The sequence below is a fragment of the Eutrigla gurnardus genome (genome assembly GCF_963514095.1).
Source record: "Eutrigla gurnardus genome assembly, chromosome: 20".
Classification (NCBI taxonomy): Eukaryota; Metazoa; Chordata; class Actinopteri; order Perciformes; family Triglidae; genus Eutrigla; species Eutrigla gurnardus.
In genome coordinates this window covers 11572306-11593835 of record NC_139931.1, presented here as the reverse complement: position 1 = coordinate 11593835, position 21530 = coordinate 11572306, and the positions used below count along the sequence as shown (strand labels likewise).

General features: G+C 43.5%; 1 protein-coding gene across 1 annotated transcript; it reads right to left on the bottom strand.

Annotated features, from left to right (window-relative positions):
* Positions 1-13964: 13964 nt before the first annotated feature.
* On the bottom strand, positions 13965-21279 carry LOC311030663 (uncharacterized protein). The gene is made up of 5 exons (XM_084036572.1): positions 21222-21279; positions 19984-20664; positions 18908-19618; positions 18130-18777; positions 13965-15225 (listed from the first exon to the last, which is right to left on the bottom strand). Exons 1-5 carry the CDS (start codon positions 21244-21246, stop codon positions 14468-14470), a joined length of 2823 nt encoding a protein of 940 aa, XP_083892698.1. The 5' UTR covers positions 21247-21279; the 3' UTR covers positions 13965-14467.
* Between the last annotated feature and the right edge of the window lie 251 nt (positions 21280-21530).

Sequence of the window (21530 nt, the reverse complement as noted above, 5' to 3'; positions counted from 1 at the left end):
TTCAGTTGAAGATATTCTGTCGTCTGGAGCAATGATTCGGAAACCTGCTGAACATGTTGAGGTTTTATTCCATTATGAGCTGTCTGCTGCAACACAGATGTTCTTTTTTTTTAGTTTTTTTTCAAGACGATACTAAATTTGGTGAGGGCACTCCAAAACCACTAATGCACGTCGAAGCATTGTAATTGCGTTTGATGCTCATTGACGTACTTAGCCTTTACACTTAAGGAAAACCAGTGTTGATGGGTATTGATCCAAGACAATGTGACGAACGAAGAAGCAGCAGTAAGTCACCGGGGGGTAAAAAAAAGTACGGCCATATCTGCGTCCAACCTTTCCCCATCTCCATCTTGTACAATTCACCTGACCCTGGTACTTCCACCTTCTCCACACCGATCATCAGCTCAGGGGGCGGAGAGGCAGCAGCAGCAGCCACAGGGGGATTTAGTTACACTCTTGTAGATCCAAATGCTCTCCAGTATTGATCTTGGGACACATCAATTTTCCCACTTCCTACATCCTCCTTTGAGATCACCCCTGCAGCACCTCCAACTAACCCCCTTTCTGATGACTCTGACAGCTCTTTTCTCCGTCAATACGCTCTTTTATATTGTTTTCACACACCAAGTCCTTTAGATGCAGCATTTGTTGTCCATAATCACCGTCTGAATAAGGCCACAGCATCACTGTAGGTGAACAGGTAGGCAATGGGTTCCCATGGTTTGTCACATAAATGCTAATAATGAATATTACTGCTGTTGATACCGTTTGATCCTGTCGACAGTGTAACAGAGATGTACTACAACTCCAGGCTGAAACAGATCCGCCCAATGGCCAGAAATAGAAAAATGTCCTCTGAATGTGAGCTCTATTAGTAGTGTTATGGATATATGGATATGTGCTGACAGGGAACCTTGCTAGGATACGTGTATTTCTCTCTGTACGTATCACGTTTCCAACCGTGTGACTGGTCAGCGAAAGGAAATGTCATGTCAGTGTGCAAGGTCACTAATAAATCGCACTCTTGATGAAGACGGCTTGCTGCCCGGCAGAAGCCGTCACGGTGAGCAGCTCGAGGGCAGCAACACGTCTTTTTACGGGGCTTTTTTACGTTTGGCCTCGTCGTTGGAGGGAAAGCACAGGTGTTACTAATAACTAGCGGCGCTTCCAGTCACAGCGAGCTATAGCATGCACAATACCAGGAGCCTGAGCAGCTAAATGGAATTCAGCCACCGTTACTTTCATGATTTACATCTGTGCTTTTGCTATAGTGACGAGTCAAAAAAAGGCCCATTACTGCTGTTAGTTGTGAACCTTAATTTAACATTTAAAATGCATTTCTCTGCTTCATATTTGGATGCTGAAACTTTTGTAATTTTACTGATTTAGTCGGTAGGCTTTTATTTCGAATGCAGGATTTTTATGACGATCACGATGAAGAAACTGTATAGATTACTTCTGACTCTTCCTTCTATTTTGGGAAAATATTAATAGATAGATTGTTTTTTTTCCAACCTGGACCTGTACCAAAATGACATGGAAACACCAAATAGAACAGCATTATGTGCCAACTTGTTGTGAGAGCCGTTATACTGGCTGCCTTCAGTGTTGCTGATACAACATTCTAAATAACCATTACTGCTGTTACCTATGTGCACTCAACAAGCCCTCCACATTTAACGACACACCGCTGGACCAAGAAATCAAAATGATGAAAAGAGAATTTTTCGGAAAAGTCGAAAAATGCCTTGTTCTTTGAAACAGAAACTTGAGTCTCCTGGCACATATAGAACAATTATACAGCAATTGGTTCACAGGAGAGCGATTGTTCCAGTTGGAAGAGATTGTTCCGGTTGGAAGTGATTGTTCCTCCGGTCCAGTCGAGCTTGAACGTGATACGTGAAATGTTTTTGGCCGTGCATCTAAAGAGAATAATGATCCACATTATCAATCACTTCTTGGTTGTCGATTGCAGGAGTGAGAGAAATAATGTCCAGGTTACTGCCACTTTGTTAAAAATGCAGCTTATGACCTAAATGAAAGCAGTGGAGCACTCAGACCAGAGGGATGAATGTCTGCTCTTTCATGCAGCTCTGGACGGAGATAAAATACAGATGTTGTGCTGTTTAGACACAGATTAGTCAAGTCAAGACAAGAGACTCCAGTGTGACCCTGCTGTGACATAACAACTGTGCATTGATTTCTTATCTCGGTGCTGTTGCGGTGACAGATTGGGGCTGATTTAAGAGTTGGACGGCCACTGTAGAAAGTTATGGCCCAGCATGCATTGAGGGAACAGCTCATGGAGGCATATTGAGTCCAGAGGGTGGACACCATATGTTTTGAACCCTCTGCCAAGTAGGGGATAGGACGCCACCTGTGACTGGTTACACATCTAAAAACAAGAGTTATAGTTCCCCACTCCAAACAAAGGAGGAGTTGCATTCACCCCTTCACAAATCGTTTTGCGAGTATAAACCACAAAAAGTACACGGCGAAAAAGCTGGAGCCGAGCCAGAGCTGCAGGGCCGAGCGTACACTTCCCTCCTGGCAGGCTGTCTTTACGCTGTCACATTCAGGGCTTGGGTTTTCCCCTCCCTGGTTAACCGAAACTGTAAGATTGTCCACGTCCAGAATGTTAAGCTCAAATATCAGAGGTTCAAAGAAAAGAATAAAAATAGATTTTATAAGCAGACAATCCCATCAGAGTCTTTTAACCGGCCCCGACCAGCATCATTACAGGAACTTTCCCATATATCACATATATTTATGTAAAACACATACAGTAAATGCCAATTAAGATTGGTTTAATCTATAATCAATGTTTAAATATTTAGCCAAAGGCTGTGGATTCTTCTTTTCCCACAGCTAAACAACATTTCCTGCAGATATAGTTATTCTGCCAGCACTCATGTATAAAAAAAGACACACGACTGAGCTTTATTTCACCAGCTATTCTCACTGCAAGCAGGGCTAAGTGAATTAGTGAAGCATAAATGAACTCCTCTGGTAAATACAGTAGGTGAGTGATTAACGACGTCCGCTGTGTTTGGATCCTCTGACCAGGATGAACCCTGATTGGTCGTCTTGCTATTATAGGAGGGTGTGTTTCTGTGTTTGTCAAGCAAACTCTTATCTGCTGCAGTGCCGGAGACTCGTATGAAACGATGCTCTGCACAAAATCAAAGCTGTGAGTCAACATTTGAGACTTTTCATCATGTTGTTTCCCACTCGTCTGTTGTTCTTGAATGTTCAAAGCATTATTTTTTTCCCCCAGCCATACAGTTCCAATACATTCCATAGTGAAGGAGCCCGAGAGCTGTTGCCAGCAGCTCATGTTGGATGCCAAGTTGGAGATGGACGTCAGAAAGTTTGAATTAGAATCAGCAGCATTACCACATACATGAAGTAACTACTGAATTCATCAGAATTAAGGAGTGAGTAGAAGTTATTACTATTAACCTACAGTATAAATGTTCAAGGAATGGTTCAGGCAGCCTAGTTAACTATATGATGGATTACCTTTAAATGGTGTGCAGACATTTCTGTTCCCCAGAGGATGAATCTCTGACTCTCGTGATCCCCTGACCTCTCTCTAGCGCCGCCATGGGGCCGACGTTTGCGGTTTTGACTGAAATGTCTTGACAAATATTGGAGGGTTGCCATAGATTTTTGGAACCGGCCTCGCCTCCTACAAATATGATAGCGAAAGAGCAGCGTAGCCCAACACGCTCTGCCACCAAAGTGGGTGGTGAGCTCCCACAAGATGAGATATTGTCTTACTCTTTATCTTGCAGGGACAAACTAACATTTCTATCAGCGTACTTTTTTATGTAGCGCTAATAAGCAGCATGCTAACACGCTTAACTAAGACGGGGAACACCTGCTAAACATCAGCAAGTGAGCATGTTAGCATGATGAAATTTGCCTTTAGTTCAAAGTAAGAGCTGGAGCATCTGCATGCATCATGGTGATAGACTCTTCTAGTGTCTTCATGGCTTGTTTTTCAGCTTGATATCGTAAAATTGGTGGTTTGGGACCTGGAAAGCTTGTTATAAATCTGGTTTTGATGACATACAATATAGAGTTCTACTCTGTTTTTTCTGTTCATTCTACACATGAGATAAGAATGTTGTGGAGCACGCAACACATTTTGCATCCAACGTTTGTATTTTGTTGTTTTTTTCTCAGGTGGACATAAAAGATATATTCTTGACTTGAGTGATTAGCCGCCATAATACCTGCGATAAGTAGGCCCATAATTCCTTTTGGGTAGGCTATTCATTTAACTTTATTCTTCCCCCCTCACGCTTTTGTGCACAACATTGTAAAGCATTATCCATTGACATTTAAATTACAGGTCCTGCATAAGCCCCTCCATCAGCGTGGTGTTTATGACCCCGATCCACATGTGCAGGATAACTATATCTTGTCAGAAAGCCTATTTTCCTGAGAGAGTGGTGGATTCTCTGCGGACCCCGGGGGTCTCGTGTTCTGCCCTCCCCTCTGTGTCCAAGACGGCAGCAGAGGAGCAGCGAAGCATCACAGTCCAGCCTCAGTGTCATATTGCTGACCCAACACACACACACACTAAACACCAACCCTTTCCACATACAGGGGATGGTGCTATGAGCAGGTGCATTCCTTTACAGCCATAAAACATTTTTAAAAAAACAGTTCTGTCTCCACGGCTGGTGGTTGGAGCACGCTTCACCCTCAGATCCCCTTCTGTCACGGTGTGCGGAGGCAGCGGTTGTAAAACATGTGACCCCTCAGAACAGATGACCCTGATGTACCTGCAACCAGAAGCCGAAAGGTCCAGAAGAACAACAGCAGAGACGGGTTGTATTTACACAGGTGAGGCCTCCATACGGAACATTTTCACTCACAAAAAGAAATGCCTATCTTAGCAACTCTTTTCATCTCATGTTTAGTTTTTAAATTATTGTTCTGAGTCTCTCTCAGGAGGGTCAGATTTGTCAGATGTCTTCGCTGCAACGTGAAGAATTTACAAACAAATATTGTGTTTCAGCCAAATACGAATTAATGGATTAGTTAGTTCTGAATTTTATGAAACACATTTTTTTCACATACCCCTGTAAAGGTCTGTTATTATTTTTGGAAGAGCATTTTGGATTATCAGATCCAAACCATATGTTCTGCCTTCTCAGAATAATCACAGACCTCACAAAGAACAGAATTACTTTGGACCACAGAAATAGTCTCCGTGTTGACATTGAGGTCTGTGGATTATCCAGAGTACCCAAAATATTTGTTCTGGAAAGAAAAGCTCCTGTTGAGTTTTTCCAATTTCATTTTTTTTTCACTCCTTTGGGCACCACTGACAAAATCCAATTGCCTTTTTTCCCTCTCTATCAGGGTCGCAGCAGAAAGATACAGATCTCTGGAAACCTGGGAAGATACAACAGGAGCTATCTGTATGGCTAGATAAAGACTTTAGGTGATTGAATCAGGAGATTACATGGAACAATATAGTTCAAATATTTATGAAATGCCCCTCCCTGACAAAATGAGCGCAAATATGCAGGTTTTCTGGTGCTTTCCAATCGAAAATCGAGAGTTTTGATGATTTTTATTTGATTTCTGTCGAGTTTGATTGAAGAGTGAATCAGCAAGGTAAAGATGGTTGTCTGTCTTATTAATTGTCCAAACCCTTTTGTTGATTTTATTTATTCTGCATTCACTCCAACATGCGTCACATCGCACCGGAAAGTCCACTTGGGTGTCAAATTTCCATCACCGGAGCCAATAAATAGCCGTCACTACTGAGGAGTCATTTGTCCCTGGAATGGATGTGGATTGTAACCTTTCCTACCGAAGCCAGATGTTAGTGGGTGTTAGTGGCTTTTCTGTCCAGTGGGAAAGGCGCTTTATATACTGTAGCTGAACTGCCCATTTAACACTTTATTAACACCCATTAAATGTCATTTCTTCAGTGTTGGTGACTGCGAAGACACTGCTCTGCTGTTGTGTAGATGGACTGAGAATAGTTTCAAACATAACACCAATTTCTATTTGCATAGAGAAAGGATTGTATCGACAGATCATGCTATTGTGATATTGATTGATGCCGTTGTGGTATTTTGGTCAAGATATGAAAACACTTTCAGACTACTGAGAGAAAATCATTGAAAAGGTTTTTAGGGAAATGAAATCGTTTTTTTTATATATCTTGCATTAGATCAGATACGCTTGATTCGTTTTGCAAAAGTTGAGAGTTTCTGGAGAACTGTGATGGTAAATCAATCGTTTTGTTGCCTTCTTTTCTCCTTTTGCTGTATTTTATCTATTTTTAATCCCATCTTTTTTATTATCCCAGAGGGGCTATTTAAATATTTCATTGTCTAATCATCTGTGTTATTGCCTCCATCATTTTGTTCCTCTTGAAAATGCCAGTAAAGATATGTTCATAAAGTGGTTTTGAGAGCATCTTTTGCCAGTAAATAATAAGACAGTTCCTTTATTCCCCGCCTACTCCTCTCCCCGCAGCGAAGCCTCGAGCGCGTCCGTCTATGATCCACTGTAATCGAGAGAAGTAGTTCTTATCTGCTTTCTTGACGGCGTTTCTCCATCCTCTTCAACTAACCACTATAATCAGCCAAATGGATGAGCTGCTTCACTCGAGGTGACAGTGATGGAATATTGATGGCACTGGTGTGATTCTAAACCTCGATTTTTTTCCTGCTCTTTGAGTGCATTGAGCACCTCGGCAGATAAATGCGTTTGCCCTGCATCCATTAGAATTGGGATTCAAATATATATTCAAATTTGGAAATTGCAATTATATTCATGCTGTTTACTCAAATAGAAGAAATAGAACATCTGCATAATGCCCCTTGCAGGCGGAGGCATTTCCATTTCACTCGCCTTGCAGGCATTGTCTCACGTAGACACGGCGTCCTGGGATCAAAGGAGTTTAATGTCTGTGAATAAGGCAGGACATTGATGTTTTAGGCCTCCTTTGGTCCGTATGAGCATCCTGGGAGCATAAAGGCTCCTGCTGTTTGACTTCTTAAGCACCAGGCTGGAACATAGTGTGGAAGCAGACAACCGAGGTCAGGGGAGAAGTCAAAACAAACGAAAAGAGGTGTTAAGAGAAAAGAGAGAGATGGTAGTAAGAGAAATTGAGCTGAGCTGTTGACTGAGAGCAACCCGAGGATGAGTATCGACAGCAGGGCAGAGAGAGAGAGGAGTAATACGATTAGCTGGTTGGATGGTATTGAATAGCAATCATAGATAACCTGATCCTCTTCCTCTACCTTCCTCCGAGCATCCTTTACTTCCAAAATGGGATCCTCCTGAGCTCCAGACTTCCACAAACAGCTCAATACTATTAAATAATACTGCGTAATGAAGGCATTCATTTTATTGCTTAATCACTTTTTGTAAATGCGTATTTTGGCTTTTACTCGCTGTGATTAGAGTGTATTGCTGCATGGCATGTGTAAAGGTAATATGGACATTTTGTGTCGTTAGGTTGACACCAAATCAACGTTCGCCGTTTGTGTGCATGGATGTGTGCGTGGCGTATGTATGAGGCTATATATTGTATTTATTGCATTTACTTTAATTCTCAGCCTTAAACATAAAATCTGTATTCTTTCACCTGGTTTTCATTCTTCTTGTGTTCTTCCCATTATCTTGTTTTCCAGCGAGCGCCGTCACATATCTCTCTTTGCACCGCATGCATCTCAATAACCTCCTTACACCACTTTGTGCTGTTGTCATTCAGGCCACAGAGCTTCTCCACTCAACCATACATTTTGTTCCTCGGGGGGAAAAACGTCTGCAGCTTCATGTAGCTCCAGACGATTAAAGTCAGCCAACCAAATGTACTGTTAAAGATCGTATCGATGCCACAAGATGTTGCTGGATCCTGCCACCTATAAAGTAACCGCTATTAGTGTGTTAATGTGACACCTCAAATAAACACCAATGGACCAATAAACCAGTGGTTCCCACACGTTTTTGGCTTGTGACAGTTGTGAGTCCTTGTTGAGAAACCATGTTTAGATGCCGCTTTTTAACCACACAGTGATTTTCCCTCCAGAGACTGTTTAATTTCACTTTATTTGGGGGCATTAAGACGGGAAACCAGCATTTTGCAAGGAAATGAAAAGAGCAGAGCCACAGCAGCAGCTCTGTGAGCAACGGTGCTTTGAGCTAAATGCTAATGTCAGCTTGGCAGCAATGAAAGCGCTAACATGCTGATGTTTACCATGTTCACCATTTTAATTGAGTCTGTTAGCACTCTGGCCTTTTCTAATTATCCGTAAACACAAGGTACTGCTGACACTGGTTTTGCAGGTATTTGGTCATAAACCAAAATATTGGACTGATTAGCTAAAATGCTAAAAGATCACCAACGTTATTACAATTCATCCAGAGTGTTTCATGGTAATACATTCAGTAGATTTTAAAATATTCCAAACTTCCAACAGCTTTACTTTTCTTTTTTCATTTTTGCACTTTAGGATCCCCAGAATCAGCAGGATCATCCTCTGAGGACCGTGAATGACTGGTGGACAGACCGTCATTGCCATTGCTGCCAAATCTGGGTGGAGTCTCCAGGTTGGAAAACTCACTAAAACATCCAAAAACCATGACATAAAATGTTTTCATCTATGTTTCGAGCCCGCGTCCCGTTTCCACACCACTCATGTTTGCTGTCACACTGCGACCCTGCACACAGACATTAGACATTAGAGCACAGATGTTTCAGTATGATATATACATCTTATTTAAGTGCTTCTGACATATCGCAGTGATAAAATGCTGTGAGAGCATTCTGCCTCGTTGGACGTCGTTTGGAGCTAAATGTCTGAAGGTGAAATTGACTCGAGGGTCAAACCACGGACCCGGTAAGCCTCCACTGATTTACAGGCGGCTCTCCCCTCATCCCTCTCTGTAATAGCTCTTGTAATAGCCACTTGCGAAGCAGATGGCTTCTAAATTTTTAACATACAACTGTGTTGCTTTTCCTCTTTTGTGGTCTCCAGTCGCGGGGGTTAATGATTTAACGAGTGAGACCTTCTGAGAAACAGAAACACGTTCGAAAGGGAGCTGGAATCGGCTCCACTGGGGTGCAGTCATTTCCCTTAATTGTTTCCTGAACTTTGCCCTTGAGGTTTTGCCTGACCCGGCATATCCTGATGGGGCTCAGTGACAGACGTGGATTTGGGGAGACGGAAAAGGGTGAGTCCTGAGTGTGAGCATGTGTGTGTGGTTGGTGCTGGTCCAGTCCAGGTGCCAGCAAAGCCGAATGCATCTCATTTACTTCTGACACACACTTCTCCCTCACCTCCACGCTGGGATCCTGGACTTATTTAGACTGAACGGTTCCAGCGAAATGGTTTCCACAACATGATTGTACCGTTGTAATTGGTTCTCAATGAAGCCAGAATCTCCCACATTAATGTCATGCGTTCCATTGATTGACGATCGGTCGGAATCGAAAGACTTCAGACTTGGGTCGCTACGTGGACTTGGCTGCTGTTGGACCGATTCATGAAGATTTGACTTGATTTACAACCATCCTTCAGTCCTCCATCGCAAAGTAGCCCAGAAGTTTAACAGTGAGACGGCAACAGGTGGAGGTTACATAGTGACACACTCGCATCATTAGTGCGTTTGCCTCATGAGATAAACAGAATAAAACTGCATTAAGTTAAATGTAAATTTGGGCTGAAGAACTTGGACTTGACTACTCTAACGGCTTTGTTGTGCTTCAAACCATCCAGGCCGTAAAAAGGGTCATCTGAATCTGAACGTGTTCTGAATATGCTTAATAACTTGCATTACTTAATACTTCGACAAAGACAAAGACATTCAAGTTTAAAGTTTAGGCTTGCAATAAACACAAATAAGAGCAACAGGCCACTTTTCTAATTTATTAGACCTTGAAAGCACTTAATCTCAGCAGAAAAACACTCTTGTCCACCCAATAGTTATTTTCCAGCTGAGAGAGCTCTTTGGAGGCGCAGCCTGTTTTCGTCGTTTTGGTTGCGTCTGGTTGCCATCATACAGAATATCCACAGAAGTCACAAGGAAGGGCACATGCCCTGGATGGCCCACGTAGGGAGAGAGGACGGACCTGTCAGCCTTTTTGCCAAAGAGATCTTGTTTTTATCCGATTCAGATCAACTTTACTCTCCAACATGGGGAAGCTTGTTTGGTCCAGTGCTCCACACATGAGCTGCAATTCACCATGTGGAAATATCATATCACCATTATCCTGGCATAAATAATTGCCTTTAACGATATTATTCCAATAATCATGAAAATACACTTAAAATGGCACTAAAATAAAGCATTATTAATTTGATTAACATTTGATTACGTCTTCTACATCATTTAAACAATTAACTATTTGGTAGTTTACAGTTCATTGCCCAGCAACAATAAAAATAAATACCATGCAGCAAACTGCAGGAACAAAATACAGCTTTCAAACAAATAGGTTCAAATAAAGTTTTAATTTTCATTGAAAGTATTTCAAATGACAAGACTTGTAAGCCTTTGACTTCCCCACGAGAATTTGACTACAATTTGTTCGAAGTCGCTTGAGATTTGATTTAAACTTGTTTTGATTTAAATGAGTGTGGATTCAGACGAGCCCCAAAATGATCAAGGTAAAAGCTCTCGTTAGAAAATGTTGACGGGATAGATGTAACATTGACTGAAGGATGAAGGAAATCTCACTAAGAAGAAGAATCCCACATTCCCTGTAGGATCACTGAAGCCTCTCCCTGTTGTTTATCACAGCTTTGACCCAAATGAAGTTTCAGCCCCAGTGATTGAGCTGAACTTCTCAGTAAGTGATCACCTGATATAGCTGATTCCGTTCTGTACTCTCTGTTGAGATGTCATTGATGCAGACTTTTATATTTGGGCTGGAAAAAAGGTAGAGGCTAAGTTCAGTCCTCCTGCTGCGGTGCACTGGTTGACCCCCCCCCCCCCCCCCCCACGGGTGGATGTCGTCATATCAGTGAGGTGGAGGATGGATGATTACTTTACACCAGGTCTAAATCATTCCTTCTCCATCCATGTTCCCAGTCTCTGCCCATCTCACAGCCTGGTTTGCTTATTTCACCTGGAAAAATAGCAGGCAGTGAAACGTGATACAAGGTGGAGGGGAGGGAGGTGGGGGGGGGGGGGGGTCCTGCCGGTCGCTGCTCTGTCCCGCTAATGGAGATGGATGTTGGCTCAGAATTGTCTCTCGGACAGCCTCCATGGCGGAGAGAGTGAGAGGGGAGATCCATTTCTCCCGTGCTTCCTCCCAGGCTGCACAACTCCTTTAATGATGGAGGAGGGAGGGGGGGGGGGGGGCACTCACGACTTGATTTGAGAGGAGGAGAGGAGAGCTCGGGATGAAGAGCAGCAGAGAGAATGGAATTGGAGACACAGGGGAAGACATGCAGGGAGACAGAAAAGAGAGAACGGAGTTGAGAGAAGATGAGCGGCAGGAGAATGGAGTGGAGGAATGACACGTCGGGAACGGAGGAAGATAGATGATAAGACGGCAGGGAGAGGGGCATTGAAGGAGTAATGATATACAAAGAGGTACAACGCGAAGAGAGAAAGCTCCAAGATGGAGACTGACGGAGATAAATAGAACGTGATTGCCTACAAATCACTCCGTCGTGATTATGCCCCCTGAAGTCCATCCGAGGAATGCATCCCTTTTCCTGTAACCCCCAGAGCTGAGAGTCCTTGTTTCTTTTATCACAGTTATCACAACACTATGGGGAGCTTTTTAGCTGAACGCCGGGAATATCTGTCAGAGTAAATCAACTCTGTGGACGATGAGTGGCAGGAAAACACAACTTCACTTGTACAGCAAGGAGAAGTATATTTAAAGGTGCTATTGACAACGTTGATAACATAACCAAAAAATTTTATCAATATGACCTTTAAAGCGTTTTATCTCAAACAGCTGTTCTACTCACAAATAGTGAGTACGATAAACCAATAAATCAAATCTTAAAAAAGGTTGTTTTTTTTAACACAAAGATGGATGAACCCAGCAGATCTCAGCAGAGATGCACCCGAAATGACTGAATTGGTGATTTCAGCACCAAACTAGATGAAACTTCGGCTGCATCATGAAACGGCCCCCGGCCTCCTGGTCTTACCATACATTTGTATTCTGACAGCAGAGGACGTGTATAGTGTTTACTCTGCCAGAGCCTTGTTAGCCTCTGCAGTGGTTTGTATTTCTGTGTGACTCACTTGAAAGCTCAGGAGGAGGAGGAGGAGGAGAAGAAAAAAAAAAGGAAATGAATCCACAACACATTCTCTTTTCTCAACAAAGAAAGTGGTCGGCCGGATCGACTTCCTGTTTTTAACCACCGGTTGGCTGTAAACTGGGAGAAGCACACATGTGTACGTTCCCCCAAAGATGAACATGGTTCATTCCAAACGTTCAAGGCTTTAATGTTGGTGCAGGAGGCCTTCAAGCTGAAGGGAATCATTTGATAGGAAATGTTAGTCATTTATCAGAGAAACTAACGGCCACATCTTTCCTCTTGAGTGCTCCTGACTATGACCAAAAGTATTTGAACAGCCCTAGTGTGCTTCCAGCGTGGGAGAAAATGCTAACAGCAAGAAGAAAAAGCTGCGTTGGCCTTGACACTGTCTTGCAGCCATTCTCTTTACACTTGTAATATGACCCAGGTGCCCCTCGGTGTAGCAAGGCACTTTCAACTAACTCTAATGTAAACGTGCATCGTTATTAGATGATTAGATGATAGTATGAAGAGTGAGACTGTCTACACAGGGCAGGTTGGATGGGAAGCGGATGGATCAAACAAACACAGGACTTTCTTTTAGGAGACCAGTGTTCATGTCCTGTGCAAAACTAAAAGTAGTCACTTTGCCACATTTATGTCAATCATGCTCTTCTCGTAAACCTAACTAAGTGGTTTTGTTATTAAAACGTAACACTCTGTAAAGTTACAGGATATTTACACACGCCATCCCTGCTACGTCCAAATCTTACCCTGACCAAGCGTCGGTGTTTGATAAGTTGGGAGTGAATGTCTTGAACTCATATTATGATTCCTACATATTCTCTCCATCCCCTAGCAACTAAACTTCATACAGATCTGCTGGGACCGACACAGCCGTATTGTTAATGTATCACATGTGAAAGCCTTCTGTTCCAGGAGTGTTAAGAATGCTGTGGTTGGAGAAATCACACCTTGATCTTGGTCTTTAATTAATGTTTGTGTGTCTACTCGCTCCAGATCTTCACGGCAGGGAGGATGTCATGTGTCTCAGGTCCTACTTGCTTTGTCAGCAAGTTCCTCAACATCCTTCTGGATCCATATTCTTCATGTATATTTACAATCTATACTTGATATTGTGATTTTATTGCTCCATACTGTATTTTTACTGTTGGTTATCCAGAGGGTTTCTTGATTTTTTTTCCTCTTAAAGAGGTTTTCTTAGGGCGTCTGAGCCTAAAGGGTTGGTTGAGGGAAGGATGGAGGTTCTTATAGGCAGATTTTACTTGATTGGTCTGCACAGAGCCTTGACCTCAACCCCGTTCAATACTCTTAGCATGAAAGGCCTTATCGCACTAATGCATCTGGTGGAAAGCCTGAAATTAGAAGAGTGATGGCCGTTATAGCAGCAGATTAATGCCCATGGTTTTGGTATGATATATTTAATATTCACATATGGGTGTAATGTTCAACTGTACTTTACTCGGGTACTTGTGGCATTTAAATGTTCTGCTACTTCTACTCTACTCCATCTCAGAGGGAAATGTTGTATTTTTTACTCTGTTGCATTTATTTTATACATTTATTTTGCAGATTGAGATTAACATTACAAAGCATAATCAATAAGTAAGTTGATGATGTATTATTATAGATTGTGAAATGTCAATGATTAGCAATGACATTGATTTTAATGCCTTTTTATTTTTTGGTGCAGAAATCAGGAAAATAGCATATATTGCCCCACAGAAATTGGCTCAATCTGGTGGAAAATAGTAACAACTACAATTTTGAAGCCAGGGCTCAAGATTCATAACCTGATATAATAGAATGCAAGACTTTTATTGTAATGGCTGTGGGATGAAATATTGTGGTTTTTAACAGTTCCAATGGAGACATTTTTATCCTTATAGTGTCTGTAGTTTGGCTTCACTGTTCATTATGAGCTTATTATAGGAGCTAAAGTGAACTTCCATAATTATTTTAAATTAAAAAAGCAATCTAAAACTCACACCCTTGCTATAATGTATTTTTGAGTACTTCTTCCATCGCTGCAGAAGTATCACGTTTCAGCGGCCACAGAACAACCTCATCTTATACAACAGCTCCCCCTTGTGGAGAAACATAATATAGACATCATGACAAAATTGTAGCTCCTTGAGTCAAAGAAGTACAGAAATATTTTTTGACTGTCTGAGATAGCAATTTACTTCATCATTGTATCAGCTCATATCATCATCATGATCATCATCATCCTGTTTACTTTTGTCTCTGAGTTCCTGTATGACCTTACAGGACTTCTCCAGACTCGTCTTCAGCTCAGACAGATCGCTCCTGATCTCCTCAAGGAGCTCAAGCTTTGAAAGTTTCCTGTCTATGGATGAGAGCAGCTCCTGCTGTCCGGCCTCCTCCTCGACGACGGCCTCCTCCTCGACGACAGCCTCCTGCCCTGCCGTGGGATCGATGGGTTCCTGAAGTGACCCCATGGTTTGCTCCCAAACCACCTCAAAGTACGAGTCAATGAAGGCTTCCAGCTCCTCCAGGCTGCTGTTATCCCACTGGTCGATCAGCGCCTGCAGACCTCCGGACTCAGAGAGCCTCCTGAGAGTCCGCTCTCTCAGTGCGGGATGGCTGAGGGAATGCACACTGATGCTATTTCCCTCCACCAGCATCCTGTTGTGGGTTTGAGGTAAAACCAGAAGCATTGTTGGTTGTGTGGTCGAGAACGGACGGCGTTCACCGTTGAGTCTGGGATGAAGATCATCAGTAGGGGGCCAGACAGGAGGATTCATAGTCCACCTCAGTGCCAGTTTGCCACAGAGCATAGAGGCTAAGCAGGACATGAATCCGTCTCTGTCCAGGAGGTTGGGTCCAGCCCGTCCTGTCCTTGCTGCTGGTAGTGCCACTATCTGACCACCGTTATCTGGGCCTCGTGAGCAGCTTAGCGATGGTTGAGTGATGTGATTGGCTGACTCAGTCACTGTGAAGGAGATAATAAAAGGGCTGTGAGTTCACATGAGCCATAAAAATTCCATTAAACGTCTTTTAACATTTTTACTACGTTTTGTTTGTAAACCTGATCTTTTTCTTTTTTTTTTGCTGGCACATTTAAAACCCTGCCCCTGTCAAATTGAATTAAACAAATCGATATTATCATCTGATATCAGCTATTCATCAATATATCGGCACACATATTAGCAGACGTGTAGATTAGCAGTACAGTACATAAGTAAATGTTTAATAGACTGCATGTTTATTGACCTTTACATTTACATTTACATTTAGGTCATTTAGCAGACGCTTTTGTCCAAAGCGACTTACAATAAGTACATTTGTCAAAAGAAGGAAACAAAGAAACCACGACGTATCATTGCCGATGCAGTAAGAGCTAAAAATAGAACAAGTGTTAGGTCCTCATCTGAGTAAAGTAGTACTTCAAGAGTAACAGTGCTACGATCCGAGTTTTTTTTTTTTTTTTTTTTTTTTTTTTTTTTTTTTTTTTTTTTTGCGGGGGGGGGGGGGGTCGAGGGAGGGTGTTAGTGGGTCATGCTATGTAGAGTCGAGGTGAAGTCTGAACAGGTGAGTCTTGAGCCTTTTTCGGAAGATGGCAAATGACTCTGCTGTCCTGATATTGGTCGGGAGTTCGTTCCACCACTGAGGCGCCAGAACGGAGAAGAGTCTGGACTTTGCTGAGCGACATTTGTTTGATTTCAGCGATGGTGGTACCAGCCGGCCAGCTGAAGTAGAGGAGCGGAGTGCTCGCTTCGGGGCATGAGGTTTGACCAGTGTTTGAAGGTAGGCAGGTGCCGTTCCATTGATGGCCCTGAAGGCCAGTGTCATCGTCTTGAATTGGATGCGTGCTGCAACAGGGAGCCAGTGGAGGTCACGGAGGAGGGGGGTCACGTGGGAGAATTTGGGTAGGTTGAAGATAAGGCGTGCTGCAGCGTTCTGGATACGCTGCAATGGTTTAATCGCATAGGCCGGGAGTCCGGCCAGGAGAGAGTTGCAGTAGTCAAGGCGGGAGATGACCAGTGCTTGGACCAAGAGCTGCGTTGCATCCTTTACTGTCAAGTAATTCATTTTGAAAATGTTTTGTTTCCGACAGTTTTATAAATCTTTTGTATTTTATTTATAGTTATTATCATTATTTATTGTCATATTCTTATTAATTTCATCTCTTTGTATTTATTATTATTATTATTTATTATGTAAATCGAATTATGTTACAGGCTGCACGGTGGTGTAGTGGGTAGCACTCTCGCCTCACAGCAAGAGGGTCCTGGGTTCGATTCCCGGGTCGGCCCGGGTTCCTTCTGTGTGGAGTTTGCATGTTCTCCCCGTGTAAGCGTGGGTTCTCTCCGGGTTCTCCGGCTTCCTCCTGTTGTGAAAAAAATAGTAAGCTTGAATATAGGAGGAGAGTCTATGGGTTGTATCAATAACAGCGCTTTATTAGCACAAATATCAGGAAAACATATTCCGGCAGTTAAACGTGCACGGACCTAGTAGTCAACTCAACATAGGGTTGAATTCACTCAAAAGGCGCTTTACAACAGAGTGCGCAGCGTATTTCAAGAGACTCTGCATGAGTCTGATTGGCTCATTCTATAGATGCAGGCGGAGCGTAATTTTAGCATGCCGCGGCCTGGTTGGAGCGCTGGGTATCTCCACCCACACTGGCTCATACGGTCCATCCCTCCGGATGCTGTCATCTATGTATTGTGTGTGTATGTTGTCGAGATGCATATCATGTGCTTGTCATGTGCTCCTTCCTGGTGCGGCTACACAATGTGTCCGTTCATTGTGTGTTGTCGGGTGTATATCATGAGCTTGTCATGTGCTCCTTCCGGGTGCAGCTACACAATGTGTCCGTTCATTGTATGTTGTCGGGATGTATATCATGAGCTTGTCATGTGTGTGTGTGTGACCCAGATGTTACCCTCTCTTGTGTTTCCTGTTTTCAACGTATGGCGTACAGATGGAATGCCCTGACACAGTTTCTGACCCTCACAATAGTTTTCCACTAGCCTGAACATCTGAGTCTATGTGTAGTAATTTAAAACATGTGTGATTAGCTTATGTATTTACATTTTTCTCCACACTCCCACAGTCCAAAGACATGCAGGATGGGGATAGGTTAATTGGTGACTCTAAATTGCCCGTAGGTGTGAATGTGAGTGTGAATGGTTGTTTGTCTCTACATGTTGGCCCTGTGATAGACTGGCGACCTGTCCAGGTGAACCCTGCCTTCGCCCAACGACAGCTGGGATCGGCTCCAGCCCCCCCGTGACCCTAAATACAGGATAAGCGGTAGAAAATGGATGGATGGATGGAATTATGTTACATGTTTGTGTAAAAAGGAAAATATTGACTAATATATAATTATCAGATGTTCCTCAAATAATGAGTGAAACGATGAGTTTGTATTGGAAGTTTAGTGCTAAAATGAAAAACCTGATCGTTTTAACTACAAATATGTAAGATTATTAAGTAAGATATTCAAGTCTTGTTGGCATTGCAAGTCTATTGAAAGTTATAATTCAGTCGTTTTTGGAGGCCAGGGGTAATAAGGGTATATATACTAGTAAAAACAGATCTGTAACAAAGTCTGCCTCTGTCGCCCCCTTCAGGCCCTGCACTGCCATTCTTCCTCCATCCACCAGATGGCCTCAGACTTTCCCACCTGTTGCAGACAACCTGTAAGTCTGTTCTTGACCTTTGCCTCGAGTAAATGTATCGTTTTTGTATCATTTATGTTTTCACGATTCACCAGCCATGACAAAATGAATGAAATGTATCATTTTCTCATTTCTATCCTGTCACTTCTTGAGCCCTCCACAAGTTATCTCTGTAAAAAGAAAAGAAAAACAACATCCGGGTTACTTACAGTCACGGGATAGGTGATTTCTGCAGCTCGCGAGCGTCTTTAAATCCCTGTGACACAGTGTCACATCTCGTAAAGCAAGGCTTTTCCACATGTGCTCCCCTCTGTGAAGAACAACCAGCCTTTCTTCAGCCAGCGTCTCCTCGACCAGCTCGATGAGCTCTTTAACCTGAGCTCCATCTCCCCAGTGTTTATTATCCAAGACGTGATATCTGTTCCCACACTTCTCAACGAGCCTCTGCAGCGGCTCTCCTTCACACTCGATGCGCCGCTCGATGCTCGTGTCGCCCAGCCAGTCGCCATAGCTGAACAGGACCACGGCTCTTCTCCACGCCCGGCCTCCTCCCGCCTCCAGCTGTTTCTCCACCGCCTCCATGTGGCCGCTATTGAATGCGGAACTCGCGTTGACGACGATGAGGATCGCACAGGATGCCACGTTGAGAAGGTCAGAGGTCACAGAGAAGCAGCCTGGTGTGTCCAGCACTGCCACAGACTTGTCGCTGATTTTGGCTGGTTTTTCGCAGCAGGAAGTGGTTTGGGCGTCCGAGTGGAAGCACTCTCTGCTCAGGATGGTGTCTCCACATGAGCTCTTGCCTGTTTTCCTGCCGCCGACAAGCACAAGTCTCAGTTCTGGAAGAGGGTTCAGCTTCTCTGTTGGAAAGAAGTCGAAATCAAACTCCTTCTTGGCGAGCTGTGTCTAAAGATCCAAACAGAAAAACATCTCCGTGGCTAAATTAAAAAATAACCAAAACAAGATCACTTTTAAATGTAGCTTACTCACCCAGCTGAGACCTCGCCATCTGCCTTTGTTTCTGCTTCATCATCAGTCTCTCTTTCGCTCTCTCATCCTCTCTTCTCATCCTCCCCTCCAGCTGTTCCACCACTTCACTCTCTATTTCATAATGCTGGCAGCCGTCGCAGTCGGCCAACATTTCCTCAATCTTCCCAATGAGTTCTCTGACCTGAAATCCATCCCCTTTACTTTTATTGTTCAGCACGTGATACCTGTTGTTGCACCTTTCCACGAGCCACCGCAGAGGTTCCCCCTCGCTCTCGATGCACTGCTCCGTGGTCGTGCCTCCCAGCCAGTCCCCGAAGCTGAACAGCACGATGACGCGGCTCCAGACGTGTTGGCCCATCAGCTGGAGGTGCTCCTGCGCCGCCCTCCTGTAGGTCTCGGTGAAGGCTCGGTCCACGCGGATCACCAGCAGGAAGACGTGAGGCCCCGGAGGGCAGAGAGATGAACTCAGCAGCAGCTCCCTCCGGTCAAAGGCGGGACTCTCGTCACAGAAGTAGTTCATCCACCAGCCTGGCGTGTCCACCACGGTCACCTGTCTGCCAAACACCACTCCCTTTCCCACCAGGCACTGGGCCGTTCTCCTCACCTGCTGGCTGCCCTCTCTGCTCAGAATTGTGTTGAGAGTGGAGGATTTCCCAGAACCCTTTGCTCCCAACAACACAATCCGGATATTAGTAACGGGCCACAACCTCTCTGAAAGAACAAAGCAGGGGTTATTTTTCAGACTTCTACATGTTTACAGATTTAATGATTTGCAATTAAAGAAAAGGCTTGATTACAGGAACATTTAGGGAAATGTATTCACTTCCGTTCTGGAAGCAGGGAGAAATGGCTTCATGTGAAGTAACAATACCTCAAAAACTCATTAATTAACTTGCTATATCACATTTTATTGAATCTGTACAAAACCAAATATATGTATCTACACATACATTGAGTTGTATTGGAATCATTCCAGGACTTAGAATACATCTTTATCAAAGGGCTGTCTCTGTGAAGGATTGTATCTTTAACAGCCAAACACAAACAAACCTTTTCAAGGATTATGATGACCTCACCTCTCATGAGAGATCTGTGTTTCTTCATCCTCACGAACCTCTGCCGAGCCCTCTCCTCCACCCTCCTCCTCTCCTCCGCAGTCCACTGTAAAACCTCTTCCTGCATTTCAAACACCCCATTCCCTGCGACCACTTCCCGTATCTTCTCCAGCAGCTCGCTGGCTTCAGCGTCATCGCTGTAGATAACACTGTGACACCTCTGACTGCACCTGCCGCTGAGCCAGCGGAGGGCCTCCCCCCCTCTCTGCACCAGCTCTTCAGCTCCCGCACGTTTGGACCCGTCAGCAGAGGCGAAGACCACCATGCAGTGGCTCCAAACCCTCTCGCCCAGCAGGGCCACGTGCTCCTCCACAGCCCTCCGACGCTTCTCCGAGAAGCCTGAGCTCGCCTTGACTGTGATGAGAAATACGTGAGGGCCCGGCGAGCATAGAGAGACGCTGCTCACAATCTCCCTCTTCACCAGCTCAGACGTGTCCCGAGAGCTGAAGTCGCACCACCAGCCGGGGGTGTCGACCACGGTGAGGAGCCGTCCCGCCACCACACCGAGCCTCCGGGAGCACGAGGTCCTCTCTTTGGTGACAAACTCCTCTTTGCCCAGGATTAAGTTCCCCACAGAGCTCTTTCCAGAGTTCCTGCCACCAAGGAGGATAATATTTAACGGTGATGTAGGCCAGCCATCCCCTGATAGGACAAGAAATAAACACACAGAAAGGTTAACATTAAAGATATACAGCATAAACTGTCATTAGAAATATTTGCTGTTTTTTTCTCTTGTTTTGATAATTAAATAACTTTGAGTTTCAATATATTTAACTGAAAATTAAGTTTAAACTATTTTGACAGTGGAAAATAAATAAGGTAGTAGATTAATTGATGATAAAAAAGAAATTGTGGAGATTAACAACATTAGGACATAAAATTACTAGTAAATAAAACTACAAAAAGTACGGTATTGGTTCTGTTTTTCTCAAATATTACAAACTGATTAAATTAAAATATGACCTCAAATCATTTCATCTTGAATCATATCACAAATTAATTAAATTATATTGGACAAAAGATTATGTATGAGTATGGAACGAAAATAACGGATATAATTTGAAATACAATTTGAAGATGACATACTAATACTGATAACAACATAACTATTACAAAGAAGGACATTTTTTATAATTAAAAATCGAGACATAATCGTCGATGTAACACAGTTATGAGAGGCATCAAAAATGAAAACTTACATGCTGACAGCCGGCTGGTTGCCATCTCACATTCTGTCCAATCTAAAAGCAGGTAGACTTTAACATGGTTTTATTCGTAGTTCACGTCTGCGTCTTCGTGTTCGTTGTGAAGAATGTGGACAGAGCTTGCTGATCAAGTTTGCGATTTATGTCTTTATGAGTCTGAAGGTTATGTAATGAGTAATCAGCCACACATACAGTGGATGATAAGAACCACACCTCTCAGCAGCAGGTCGACAGTCCACTCCGAAGAGAAACACTAGACTGTGTGCAGCGTTTATCATTTTCCAAACACATTGTGAACTCATC

Coding starts and splice junctions, on each gene's coding strand:
- LOC311030663 (XM_084036572.1), bottom strand. CDS start 21,246: ATGGCAACCAGCCGGCTGTCAGCAT. Junction 20,665..21,221: donor AACCAGCCGGCTGTCAGCAT/GTAAGTTTTCAT, acceptor TTGTCCTATCAG/GGGATGGCTGGCCTACATCA. Junction 19,619..19,983: donor ACACAGATCTCTCATGAGAG/GTGAGGTCATCA, acceptor TTGTTCTTTCAG/AGAGGTTGTGGCCCGTTACT.